At 41.0% G+C, this 13,302-nt stretch overlaps 1 protein-coding gene across 1 annotated transcript in view; it reads left to right on the top strand.

Annotated features, from left to right (window-relative positions):
* scn4aa (sodium channel, voltage-gated, type IV, alpha, a) overlaps positions 1–13,302 on the top strand; it is an 84,228-nt gene that overhangs the window by 45,647 nt on the left and 25,279 nt on the right. Inside the window, exons 6-12 of the mRNA XM_046369241.1 lie at positions 149–240; positions 1,014–1,286; positions 1,397–1,460; positions 1,768–1,909; positions 2,151–2,348; positions 10,215–10,400; positions 11,180–11,288. Coding sequence (XP_046225197.1) covers positions 149–240; positions 1,014–1,286; positions 1,397–1,460; positions 1,768–1,909; positions 2,151–2,348; positions 10,215–10,400; positions 11,180–11,288 — 1,064 coding nt within the window. The remainder of the gene's footprint in view (positions 1–148; positions 241–1,013; positions 1,287–1,396; positions 1,461–1,767; positions 1,910–2,150; positions 2,349–10,214; positions 10,401–11,179; positions 11,289–13,302) is intronic.

Genomic DNA, 13,302 nt, shown 5'->3' with positions numbered 1-13,302 from the left:
AACACCATGTCTGATTTTTTTGTGTACTATTTTGTAACGTTTTTTAACACACAACTTTCTTCAGTGACAGGTCCACTGTTGTCCACTGTCAGTCAGTCCACAATTAAATAATGTTAATATATTGCTTGTACTGTGTGTCTCTCCACAGGTACGTCACTGAGTTTGTTGATCTAGGCAACGTGTCAGCCCTTAGGACGTTCCGTGTACTCCGAGCCCTTAAAACCATCACTGTGATTCCTGGTATGTTTTCATCCAGCCTGGTCTCATTGTCCCAGATTTACATGTACCATCTTAATTAGTATGATATGTTGCTTTCGGAATGGTTACATAAAAACAGAAGGTCACTGAAGGAAATAACTAAAGTAGGGTGGTTGGTCGAGGTGGATGAGTAGGCGTATAACGCGAACTTCTAGCAACCCCAAAGGTTGCGTGTTCGAATCTCATCACGTTTCAAATTGAGCATTTTAGCTAAGTAGTAACTTGGAACTACACAAATGTTTTGCTACTTTGCAACTACTTAGCACGTTAGCTAATCCTAACCTTAACCCTTTAACCTAACTCTCAACCGTTTCCCACCTAACTAACATTAGCCACACACAGCAAATTGGAATTCGTAATATATCATACGTTTAGCAGATTTGTATTTACCATGTTACCTCTACCCGAGTCCAGGTTGTTTCATCAGCAGCTCTTGTTGAGACTCGCCAAACTGATGTCAATATCAAAATGTTTTCTTGATATGTCTTCAATTAATTGACCTGGTTTGTATGCACACGTTCAGACTTATTGACCTATTGACACTGTGATGTCGGATAATAATAGTAATAGTATCCAAAGCGACTTACTGTTTACACAGTCAAATATATAGTATGTGTGGCCCAATTCAGGAAACAAACCCATAACCTTGGTGTTGACAGCACCATGCTGGAAGCAGTAAGCCATCAGAGCCACTATGCACGATCTGGTTTATCTCGGCCTGCAGATGTGTCACTGACATGAATCCATTTGACCAGGATTAAAAACCATCGTGGGCGCCCTGGTCCAGTCAGTAAAGAAAATGGTAGACGTGATGATCCTCACTGTGTTCGCCCTGGCCGTGTTTGCGCTCATCGGCCTGCAACTCTTCATGGGGAACTTGCGCAACAAGTGTGTCCGGTGGCCCATCCTCAACTCAACGGTGTTCGACGATTACAACTTCACCTCGTCGCTTGACGGCACCATGGGTTTCGGCGAAACGTCAAATTCCACTGTTCCCGTCGATTTCAAGGAGTACATCAGCAATATAGGTGCGTTTGAACCACTGAGACAAGTCCTCTGTTCCTCTACTTCAGGCTGATGTGACGTTATGAACAGTACTTTTAGTTTGCGTTTGATTTGCTCTGTCTTTCGGCTATAGAGAACCACTACTATTTGGAAGGTAGTCTGGATGCTCTTCTCTGCGGAAACAGCTCTGATGCTGGGTATGTTACTTTGTGATAACACAAATGGCACAATGATACAAAGATGAGTTATGAATATATTTCTTACATTTAGTAAAGCAATATCAGGGTTTTGATGGAAGGATGCACACCACTGTGGGCAAACAGAACACTATTGGAAAAGTAGCCAAATGTTATGTAAGCTATACACACAATACAACTATCAGATATAAGTTATGCTCTTGTCTTTGACAAGCAGCATTCTAGATGTTGAGGATTGTGGGGTCAGGGAGGGGTGGCCGGCTGTGTGCAAACTGATTCTTCACCCGCTACCCACCACTGTTGATAGGAAGTGCCCAGAAGGATTCACGTGCATAAAGGCTGGGAGAAACCCCAACTACGGCTACACCAGCTACGACTCCTTCGGCTGGGCCTTCTTGTCCCTCTTCAGACTCATGACGCAGGACTACTGGGAGAACCTGTTCCAACTGGTTGGTACTTACAATTATATAATATAGTATAGAATGATAAATTGTTTCATAGGTACAAATTTAAGCCTTAGGTTTTACTTTTCCTGGACTTTGTCCTGTAAAAATGTGAGCGCTCTCCATTCCTCGAAAGGGACTGCAGGGAGTGTGCCTAAAAGGAATTTCATGAGGTTTACTACAAACTGCATGTTGACCATTTTGTGTCATCCTCCAAACTTGTCTTTGCATGCCTCTTCGTATGCAGACACTTCGAGCAGCGGGGAAGACGTACATGATCTTCTTTGTGCTGGTCATCTTCCTGGGTTCCTTCTACCTCATCAACCTCATCCTGGCCGTGGTTGCCATGGCCTACGACGAGCAGAACGAGGCCACTCTGAAAGAGGCGCAGGATAAGGAGGAGGAGTTTCAGAGGCTTCTGGAGCAATACAGGATCCAAGCTCAGGTCAGGTGACAGCTACTGCATATCCTCATGACAAAACAGGCCAAATCACACTACTATCTTAGAGCTATGGCAGACTCTGTTAGTGATCCCTCTAAATTCTGGAAAAGAAAGTAGTTTTAGACTCCTGCGTCTTTACTGAAAAAGTTCAGATGTGTGATGCTTTTAATCAACATCTTATCTCAGCTGGTTTCTTATTTGAAAGAAATGGCGGCCATAATGGTCTTGGTGAGTTAGTTGACTGTCCTTCCCACATAGAGCCTCCAGTTGCCTCGATTGATGATCAGTCAACCTCACATGACTTGGGAAATGATAGTCAGAGTTTTCCTTTTTGGCAATTCACAGAAACAAAAGTTATTGCTGAATTATTAGGTATGGACACTAAGGGTGGTGTCATGTTCTGACCTTTATTTTCCTTTGTTTTGTCTTTATTTAGTAGTTGGGGTGGGCAGTCTACGTTTTGTGTTTCTATGTTTAGGTTTCTGTTTCGGCCTAGTATGGTTCTCAATCAGAGGCAGGTGTCGTTAGTCTCTCTCAATCTCTGATTGAGAATCATACTTAGGTAGCTTGTGTTTCACTGTTGGTTTGTGGCTGTTTGTTTCTGTGTTTGTCACCACACGGGACTGTTTCGGTTTGGTTTCGTTCATGTTCACATTTATTGTTTTGTAGTTCTTAGTGTTCAGTTTATGTTTTATAATAAACGATATGGACACTTACCACGCTGCGTTTTGGTCCGATCCCTGCTACATCTCCTCTTCAGAAGAAGAGGAGGAAATCTGCCGTTACGGGTGGTGGTAGTAGTGATCTTGATCATTATCAATCCATTTTCCAGGCTCCCTTGGATCTAAAGTTAGTGCAAACAAAAATAAATGCATGCTTTTTTTCTAGCCCCCATACCCCAGATTTAAATGAAATTGTAATGACTAGTTTGAACGGTACGCAAATCGAGCAAATTCATTCCTACAAATATCTTGGTATCTGGCTTGATGAAAAACTAATTTAAAAAAAAACATGTCACTGAGCTGGTGAAGAAGTTAAAGCTCAAGGCTCGTTTCTTTTACAGAAAGAAAGCATGCCTGACTTTTTTTAATAGGAAGGAAATCGTCCAGGCCACTTTTGTCTGTTTTAGATTATAGGGACATTATCTATTTGCATGCAGCAGCATCTACACTTAAACCACTAAATGCTGTTTTTCACTGGTGATGGTTATAGAACTCACCACTGTGTTTTGTATCAAAAAGTGTGTTGGGCCTCTTTCTATGTAAGGAGAGAGCAGAATTCTCTTCTGTTTATTTACAAAACACTCATACAGAAACATCCTATGTATCTATCATTATTAATTAAATGTGGACTTACAAATGAACAAACCCGGTCACAGGCTTAGATAACACTGGAGGTCCTTTCAGTCTCCACAGAGTTGGGTAAAGATGCTTTTAGTTGTTTTTGCGCCCTTTATGGGGAACAACTCACAGAGATCTCTGAAATGAGATGTTCTGGTTCCCCTTGGTCAGTTCAGAGAAATGATCAGAGACCTCTATGTTGATAAATGTCAAAGTAAAAGTTTAATAATAACTTTAAAAGATATGAGAAATTATGACATCAAACTGAACACTATGTAAATACAATTTTTGAAGCCTCTCAGTATATATGGAATAATGTACATATCATTAGGTTGGGGCAATCGACTGGTGGTATATTGAATGGCTACCAAATAGGATAGCTTGGACTTACTTTCTCTTTCTCTTTGTGTCAGGGATGCTGGCCCACTAAACCCAAAGTATTATCCTTTACATCACTTTGGTTGCACATTTAATCAAATTCACATCAAAATCGCAATATTGACATGTGCAATTGTATAAATCAATTTGAATTCAATACCTTTTTGACAGAGTACCTTTTGATTTAAACAACACTTTCCATACGTGTTTACCCAGGGAAGAAGTAGACAGCAAGTCTTTTCGACCTGAATGCCAAAACATTTAGGAGATAGAGGTGCTCAAAGTTGACCCATTTTGCATACACCACCATACCATGAGACCTCCATGTATTTAGCATTGGAAAAGATCAGTGGTGGAAAAAGTACCCGACTGTCATACTTGAGTAAAAGTAAAGATACCTTAATAGAAAATGACTAAAGTAAAAGTCACCCAGTAAATTTCTACTTGAGTAAAAGTCTAAAAGTATTAGGTTTAAAATATAGTGGGGCAAAAAAAGTATTTAGTCAGCCACCAATTGTGCAAGTTCTCCCACTTAAAAAGATGAGAGAGGCCTGTAATTTTCATCATAGGTACACTTCAACTATGACAGACAAAATTAGAAAAAAAACTGAAAATCACATTGTAGGATTTTTAATGAATTTATTTGCAAATTATGGTGGAAAATAAGTATTTGGTCAATAACAAAAGTTTATCTCAATACTTGTTATATACCCTTTGTTGGCAATGACAGAGGTCAAACGTTTCTGTAAGTCTTCACAAGGTTTTCACACACTGTTGCTGGTATTTTGGCCCATTCCTCCATGCAGATCTCCTCCAGAGCAGTGATGTTTTGGGGCTGTTGCTGGGCAACACGGACTTTCAACTCCCTCCAAAGATTTTCTATGGGGTTGAGATCTGGAGACTGGCTAGGCCACTCCAGGACCTTGAAATGCTTCTTACGAAGCCACTCCTTCGTTGCCTGAGGTGTGTGTTTGGGATCATTGTCAAAGACCCAGCCACGTTTCATCTTCAATGCCCTTGCTGATGAAGGAGGTTTTCACTCAAAATCTAACGATACATGGCCCCATTCATTCTTTCCTTTACACGGATCAGTCGTCCTGGTCCCTTTGCAGAAAAACAGCCCCAAAGCATGATGTTTCCACCCCATACTTCACAGTAGGTATGATGTTCTTTGGATGCAACTCAGCATTCTTTGTCCTCAAAACACAACGAGTTGAGTTTTTCCAAAAAGTTATATTTTGGTTTCATCTGACCATATGACATTCTCCCAATCTTCTTCTGGATCATCCAAATGCTCTCTAGCAAACTTCAGACGGGCCTGGACATGTACTGGCTTAAGCATGGGGACACGTCTGGCACTGCAGGATTTGAGTCCCTGGCAGCGTAGTGTGTTACTGATGGTAGGCTTTGTTACTTTGGTCCCAGCTCTCTGCAGGTCATTCACTAGTTCCCCCCGTGTGGTTCTGGGATTTTTGCTCACCGTTCTTGTGATCATTTTGACCCCACGGGGTGAGATCTTGCGTGGAGCCCCAGATCGAGGGAGATTATCAGTGGTCGTGTATGTCTTCCATTTCCTAGTAATTGCTCCCACAGTTGATTTCTTCAAACCAAGCTGCTTACCTATTGCAGATTCAGTCTTCCCAGCCTGGTGCAGGTCTACAATTTTGTTTCTGGTGTCCTTTGACAGCTCTTTGGTCTTGGCCATAGTGGCGTTGGAGTGTGACTGTTTGAGGTTGTGGACAGGTGTCTTTTATACTGATAACAAGTTCAAACATGTGCCATTAATACAGGTAACGAGTGGAGGACAGAGGAGCCTCTTAAAACCTCTTTGGGATAGGGGACAGCATTTTCACTTTTGGATAAATAGCGTGCACAATTTCAACTTCCTGCTGCCAGGAATATATTATATGTTGGTGTCGATAGAAAACACTCTGAAGTTTCTATAACTGTTTCAATCATGTCTTTTATTTTACCTTTATTTAACCAGGCAAGTTAGTTAAGAACAAATTCTTATTTTCAATGACTGCCTAGGAACAGTGGGTTAACTGCCTGTTCAGGGGCAGAATGACAGATTTGTACCTTCTCAGCTCGGGGGTTTGAACTTACAACCTTCTGGTTACTAGTACAACGCTCTAACTACTAGACTACCCTGCCACCCCAGTAGGCTGTGACTATAACAGAACTTATGTAGCAGGCAAAACCCTGAGGAATAACTGTTCAGATTTATTTATTTTTTTGCCTCTGACCGTTCCCTCAGTTGTCTTTGCCAAGATACAGTTCCTACGACTTCCACGGGATGTCACCAGTCTTTGGAATTTGGTTGAAGTTAATCATTGGTGCAAAGAACATCCTGGAACAACGTTACACTGAGAGTTATGCAAGACGAAAAAAGGTGCATAGTTTGTTTACTTGCTCTATTGAATACAGATTGCCCCGTCTACAATTTGATCAATTATTAACGTTTAAAAATACCTAAAGTTGTATTACAAAAGTAGTTTGAAATATTTTGGCAAAGTTTATAGGTAACTTTTTGTCGTTGTGTTTTGGCAAGCTGTTTTTCCGGATCAAACGTGCTTTATAAATGGACATTTTGGGTATACATGGATGGAATTAATCGGAAAAAAAGGACCAATTGTGATGTTTATGGGACATATTGGAGTGCCAACAAAGAAGCTTGTCAAAGGTAATGCATGTTTTATATTTTATTTCAGTGTTTTGTGTAGCGCCTGCTACGCTAGTTATTTTGTTTACTACTGGTTCAGATGGGTGCATGCTATCAGATAATAGCTTCTCATGCTTTCGCCAAAAATCATTTTTTTAAATCTGACATGTTGGCTGGATTCACGAGTGTAGCTTTAATTTAGTATCTTACATGTGTGATTTAATGAGTTTGAATTTTATTTGAATCTGGCGCTCTGCATTTCCCCAGGCAATTAGCCAGTTGAGACGCTAGCGTCTCCATATCCTCGTAAAGAAGAAGTTACAGGTCTGTGAGAGCCGGAAATCTTGCTTGTTTGTAGGTGACCAAATACTTATTTTCCACCATAATTTGCAAATAAATTCATTAAAAATCCTACAGTGTGATTTTCTGGATTTCTTTTCTCATTTTGTCTGTCATAGTTGAAGTGTACCTATGATGAAAATTACAGGCCTCTCTCATATTTTTAAGTGGGAGAACTTGCACAATTGGTGGCTGACTAAATACTTTTTTGCCCCACTGTACTTAAGTATCAAAAGTAAAAGTATATTCCATTTCAAATTCCTTATATTAAGCAAACCAGATGAAACATTTTTTACTTATTTTTATTTACGGAAAGCCATGAGGACACCCCAACATTCAGACATAATTTACAAACGAAGCATGTGTGTTTAGTGAGTCTGCCAGGTCAGAGGCAATAGGGATGACCAGGGACGTTCGGTTTATTACTTGCGTGAATTGGACTAATTTCCTGTCATGCTAAGCATTCAAAATATAACGAGTACTTTTGGGTGTCAAGGAAAAGGAATGGAGTAAAAAGTACAATATTTTCTTAAGGAATGTAGTGAAGTAAAAGTAGTCAAAAATATAAATAGTAAAGTACAGATACCCCCAAAACCTACTTAAGTAGTTTGATATCATTTAAAAGCTTACAGAGTTGTTTATTTTTTTTAATTAAAGTGTTTTAATAAAAAATATTACAGATTTGAACTTTTAACGTCAATTATCAAAAAACATGTTAACTCACGCTGGGGTTTCTGTGTTGTGCTGTGCCCACCATTGGTTGAAACACAACACTGTGTCATTTCAGTCATAGAACTAGAATTCATAGAAATTGACCTATCCCGTCAGACCACTGCAATTTAGCTGGTACACCATTGAATTTAAATTGGATCTTTATTTACTACCACAAAGATGGCCGCCGGTCCACCCACCGTTGAATGTCAACTTAAATAGTCACGTCTATTCTATCATTTCAATAGTTCAACAGTATAGTTTTAAACATATATTCCCATTCAAGTCAACGTTTTCTGCGTGAACCTCCAACCATCTCTGTGTTAAATTTTGAAAGTTGAAATGTCAATTTTATTCCAATTTTAGTCAGCCAAAACATGACACCCAATCTGTAATGAAGAGCATGTTGTGTATCAAACGATGGCAGGCACAACACAAAAACCTCAGATGAGGTAAAATAGGGTCTAAGCTACAACATACTGTATGTGAATATGAAAAAAAGGCGTTTGTTTTTTCTGGTAAAATGACAATTTGTACAAAAAAAACTTTTTTTCAAGAAATTAAATAGTTTAACAAACCTGTTTGTAAGCTTTTATATGGTATCAATCTCAATCTTTTCCAGTGTTAAAGACATGGATGTTTTATGGTATGGTGGGGCATGCAAAATAGGTCAACTTTGAGCACTTTTATCTCTTGAGCACTTCTACAATAGGCAAATACAGTATGTATGGAAGTTTTCGTTCCAATCAAAAGGGGTGCTGTCGAAGTGACTGAATTAAAATCGGTTTACCCAATATAATATAATAATAATCTAATATAATAATATAATAATAATAATATAATATAATATATGCCATTTAGCAGACGCTTTTATCCAAAGCGACTTACAGTCATGTGTGCATACATTCTACATATGGGTGGTCCCGGGGATCAAACCCACTACCCTGGCGTTACAAGCGCCATGCTCTACCAACTGAGCTACAGAAGGACCACAATATCAATATCCATATCGCCAGAGCTGTCCATCTCGGAATGTTTTGAAACACCACTCAGCAGCGTGTAAAAAAATAAATAAAAAAAGTTAACTTTTTTCGTCTCTCTTCCTCTCTCCTCTTGTGGCTTGTTCCCACACACACCAAGCCACGCCCCCTGTCACTTAAGCAGCACAATTCCTCCTCCTCGCTGTTAGATTCACTTATATTCACTATACGTTTGCATGCTTTTCTGTTAGGTCAAATGCAGTCAAGAGATTGTTCCAAACAAGAGCAATACTGCTTTCCACTTTGCGTTTTAACATAAATCATGATATTTCTATGTTCTGAGTATACAAAACATTTAGAACACCTGCTCTTTCCATGACAGGTAAATCCAGCTGAAAGCTAGGATCCCTTATTGATGTCACTTATTGAATCCACTTCAACCAGTGTAGATGAAGGGGAGAAGACAGGTTAAATAAGGATTTTTAAGCATCGAGACAATTGAGACATGGATTGTGTATGTGTGCCATTCAGAGGGTAAATGGGCAAGACAACAGATTTAAGTCGCTTTAAACAGGGTATGGTAGTAGGTGCCAGGCGCATCGGTTTGAATGTGTCACGAACTGCAACGCTGGTGGGTTTTTCATGGTCAACAGTTTCCTGTGTGTATTAAGAATGGTTCACCACCCAAAGGACATCCAGCCAACTGTGGGAAGCATTGGAGTCAACATGGGCCAGCATCCCTGCAGAACACTTGACACCTTGTAGAGCCCATGCCCCAACGAATTGAGGCTTTTCTGAGGGCGAAAGGGGGTGCAACTTAATATTTGGAAGGTGTTTCGAATGTTTTGTACACTCAATGTATAGTTTACTTATCCAAGTAAAATCGCAATATTTGGTAGCAATTTGAAAAAAGTATAGCAATTCAAATTTTTGCCCATATCATGCAGCCCTCACTGGTGTAACAAGATTTCTATGGATCCTGCAAGGTCAAAGTTCACCCCTAATCAACTACCAATAGATTTTGTTGAATATACAACTGTCCTACCTGAACCTGCATGACATGAGCCCACCTCACTCTACCAGCTTGGACAGAAATACAGTCCACCCTCAAAACACTAGCTTACTAGGGATTGTTTCATCATGCAGTCTAGCCTCCTATCTTTAACTATATACCATTTAGCTACTACAAAGGTTTTATAAAAATTACACTTAAAATAGCCTAACAATTAGGAAATGTTTTTTTTGCTTGAGGATAAATTCAGCTACTATGTATTGTTTTGTCTGGCTAATAGGCTACACAAATGGGCTGCAATATCCAAGGTAAATGAAATCATATTCAGTTCAACTTTTTGACTGCACTTTATTTGTGCAAATGTTTCCACCACGGCCTGTCCGGTAGGCCAGTGGCTGCCCTACTTTACACAATTAACTGATCCATTTTATCATTGGTGTTTCACAGGAGCAAGCTGATGCTGCTGATGGAAGTCAGGCGACCCTGACAAGTCGGAAAGAGCTTAGTCAGCACTCTGGGTCATACGGGGGCTCTGCGGATGACGAGCAGAGCCTCGGAGATGATGTTATCAAGGACTGTAATGGGAGAATCGTGCCCCGTCTGGCCATCGCTCCAGTGTCCTCTGAGTCGGAGGTCAGTGTGACGTCTCCTTGCTAATGTTTATCTTATCAGGTCAACGTTTATAGGTCAGAATGGGTCCACAGTGGTGGGAGTGCAGTTTGTTTTGTCTCATTCTTTTACAAATTCACATCAAACGCAGGTTGTTTTGGCTATTGGTCTTTGTTGTCTTGTATACACAACCCTTCTATCGTAAGAGTTCAGTGACACCTAACATGCTTACTAGATCGTATGTATACGTGTGGTCATGTGGTCTGGTAAAACGAATTATATTTTTAAATATCAAAACAAACTCTGAACCAATTATATTAATTTGGGGCCAGATCGAAAACCGTTAAACATTTATGGCGAATTTAGCTAGCTTGCTTGCTGTTGCTAACTAATTTGTCCTGGGATATAAACATTGGGTTGTTATTTTACCTGAAATGCACAAGGTCCTCTACTTCGACAATTAATCCACAGATAAAACGGTCAACGGAATTCCTTTCTCGTCAACTCTCCTCCTTCCTGGCAACCAAATTTAAGGTGCATTGCTACAACCGGCTGGTGTGTGGACCTCCGTTCATCTTTTAATCACCCACATGGGTATATACCCCTAAAAACCAATGAGGAGATTTGGGAGGCAGGACTTGCAGCGCTTTGAGCGTCACAAATAGAACCAAGTTCTATTTGTGGGTGCAATGATTAAATAACATGTATGTGTACATTTATTTTGTAATGCTTGCGCACGCGGTGTAGACAGCATGTAAGATGTTTAGTGGCCAGTGATGATGAGACTTCACCCCCCCCTCCAGTCGGTTCCAGAGGACGAGCTCAAAGAGGACAGCATGTTCCATCTGGAGCAGCCAGGCCTGAAGAACAGATCGGCGAGTGCTGTTAGTGTTCTCACCACCGTCATGGAGGGTAAGAGAGCAACACATAGTGATGGTCATGATTATGACGACAACAATGGTGAAAATGCTGATAATGATGACGATGATTCTTGAATGATAGTATTACCATTGTGATATCATCAACAATGACAATGATGTCATTTTAATTCAGGGTTTCTTTGGGAAGAGAGTAAAATGCAGCCCTGCATTGATAACTGTATTCTGAACAAAAATATAAACGCAACAATACAACAATTTAAAATATTTTGCTGAGTTACAGTTCATAAAAGGAAATGAGTCAGTTGAAATAAATTCATTAGGCCCTAATCTATGGATTTCACATGACTAGGCAGGGGCGCCGCCATGGATGGGCCTGGGAGAGAAGCCAATCAAAGAGTTTTTCCCCATTAAAGGGGATGCCGCAGGTGAAGATGTGGAGGTCCTGTGCTAGCATGGTTACATGTGGTCTCCGGTTGTGAGGCCGGTTGGATGTCCTGCCAAATTCTCTAAAACGAAGTTGGAGGTGGTCGCTTATGGATGACACATTAAAATTGAATTCTCTAGCAACAGCTCTGGTGAACATTCTGCAGTCATCATGACAATTGCACATTCCCTCAACTTGAGACATCTGTGGCATTGTGATGTGTGACAAAACTGCACATATTAGTGTAGCCTTTTATTGTCCCCAGGTGCTATTTACTCAGCTTCTTGAAATGCCACACCTGTCAGGTGGATTAATTATCTTGACAAAGGATCGAATGCTCACAAACAGGAATGTGAACAAATTTGTGCACAAAATTTCAGAAATAATCATTTTGTGTGTATGGTGAATTTCTGGGATCTTCTTTCAGCTCATGGAACATGGGATCAACACTTTACATGTTGCGTTTATATTTTTGTTCAGTGTATTTTCAGAAAAATTTTTCCCTATAGATCCATTCATAATGCATACAAATATTTGTTTTTTGTCAACTTCAACTACTATCATATATATACACTGCTCAAAAAAATAAAGGGAACACTTAAACAACACAACGTAACTCCAAGTCAATCACACTTCTGTGAAATCAAACTGTCCACTTAGGAAGCAACACTGATCGACAATAAATTTCACATGCTGTTGTGCAAATGGAATAGACAACAGGTGAAAATTATAGGCATTTAGCAAGACACCCCCAATAAAGGAGTGGTTCTGCAGGTGGCAGCCACAGACCACTTCTCAGTTCCTATGCTTCCTGGCTGATGTTTTGGTCACTTTTGAATGCTGGCGGTGCTTTCACTCTAGTGGTAGCATAAGACGGAGTCTACAACCCACACATGTGGCTCAAGTAGTGCAGCTCATCCAGGAAGGCACATCAATGTGAGCTGTGGCAAGAAGGTTTGCTGTGTCTGTCAGCGTAGTGTCCAGAGCATGGAGGCGCTACCAGGAGTCAGGCCAGTACATCAGGAGACGTGGAGGAGGCCGTAGGAGGGCAACAACCCAGCAGCAGGACCGCTACCTTCGCCTTTGTGCGAGGAGGAGCACTGTCAGAGCCCTGCAAAATGACCTCCAGCAGGCCACAAATGTGCATGTGTCTGTTCAACCGGTCAGAAACAGACTCCATGAGGGTGGTATGAGGGCCCGACGTCCACAGGTGGACACCGTGCAGGACGTTTGGCATTTGCCAGAGAACACCAAGATTGGCAAATTCGCCACTGGCGCCCTGTGCTCTTCACAGATGAAAGCAGGTTCACACTGAGCATGTGACAGAGTCTGGAGACGCTGTGGATAACGTTCTGCTGCCTGCAACATCCTCCAGCATGGTGTTGGTGGATGGAGCGAGACATGATGTCCCAGATGTGCTCTATTGGATTCAGGTCTGGGGAACGGGCGGGCCAGTCCATAGCACATCTTGCAGGAACTGCTGACAAACTCCAGTCACATGAGGTCTAGCATAGTCTTGCATTAGGAGTAACCCAGGGCCAACCGCACCAGCATATGGTCTCACAAGGGGTCTGAGGATCTCATCCCGGTACCTAATGGCAGTCAGGCTACGTCTGGCGAG

Source organism: Oncorhynchus gorbuscha, linkage group LG11 (assembly GCF_021184085.1).
Source record: "Oncorhynchus gorbuscha isolate QuinsamMale2020 ecotype Even-year linkage group LG11, OgorEven_v1.0, whole genome shotgun sequence".
NCBI classification, from domain to species: Eukaryota; Metazoa; Chordata; class Actinopteri; order Salmoniformes; family Salmonidae; genus Oncorhynchus; species Oncorhynchus gorbuscha.
This window is presented reverse-complemented; position numbering and strand designations above follow the sequence as displayed.